Source organism: Priapulus caudatus, unplaced genomic scaffold, assembly GCF_000485595.1.
Source record: "Priapulus caudatus unplaced genomic scaffold, Priapulus_caudatus-5.0.1 Scaffold3049, whole genome shotgun sequence".
Lineage (NCBI taxonomy): Eukaryota > Metazoa > Priapulida > Priapulimorpha > Priapulimorphida > Priapulidae > Priapulus > Priapulus caudatus.
The window spans coordinates 1-618 of NW_014580110.1; the positions used below are offsets into that span (position 1 = coordinate 1).

The 618-nt window shown below is 56.3% G+C and overlaps 1 protein-coding gene across 1 annotated transcript in view; it reads right to left on the bottom strand.

Moving 5' to 3' along the window:
• Positions 1 to 185: 185 nt before the first annotated feature.
• The window catches only part of LOC106819258 (helicase domino-like), a gene marked incomplete at its 3' end in the record, with an annotated part of 8,576 nt that continues 8,143 nt past the window's right edge, over positions 186 to 618 (bottom strand). The window contains exon 5 of the mRNA XM_014823904.1: positions 186 to 373. Coding sequence (XP_014679390.1) covers positions 186 to 373 — 188 coding nt within the window. The remainder of the gene's footprint in view (positions 374 to 618) is intronic.

A 618-nucleotide genomic window follows, 5' to 3' on the forward strand; every position in this document is an offset into this window, starting at 1 on the left:
TTCACAGACCCCTACCTACAGCAGCGCCCCCTACCTACAGCAGCGCCCCTACCTGCAGCAGCACCCCCTACCCGCGGCAGCGCCCCCTACCCACTGCAGCGCCCCCTACCTGCAGCAGCGCCCCCTACCCGCAGCAGCGCCCCCTACCTGCAGCAGCGCCCCCTACCTGCAGCAGCGCCCCCTACCTGCAGCAGTGCCCAGTCCTCGAAGATGAGCCACTCAGGTTTGTCGGCGCAGGGTTCCGGCAGCGAGGGTTTGAGGCGATGTAGCTTGGCGTCGCGGCGAGCTTTCAGTACGGCAGCCGCGGGCCGGTCGAACAGCGAGCGTGGCGCGTGAGCGTGCTCAGACTTCAGCGGCCGGTGATGCTTGCGCGCTGAAACAATGCGGGGTCAACGTTAACGCCGGATTAGTTATAATACAAGTTATCTTATTAGTACTATCTTAATATAATATATATATTATTATATTATATATGTGGGTAATGAATGGGTGGAGAGTTCAGCGACCGGTGATGCTTGCGTGCTGAAACAATGGCACAGATGATGATGAAGTCCTTCGCAGACAGGCAAGAGGTAAGCGTACTAGTATTATAGCAGCCTTATAACGAATCAAAATTAT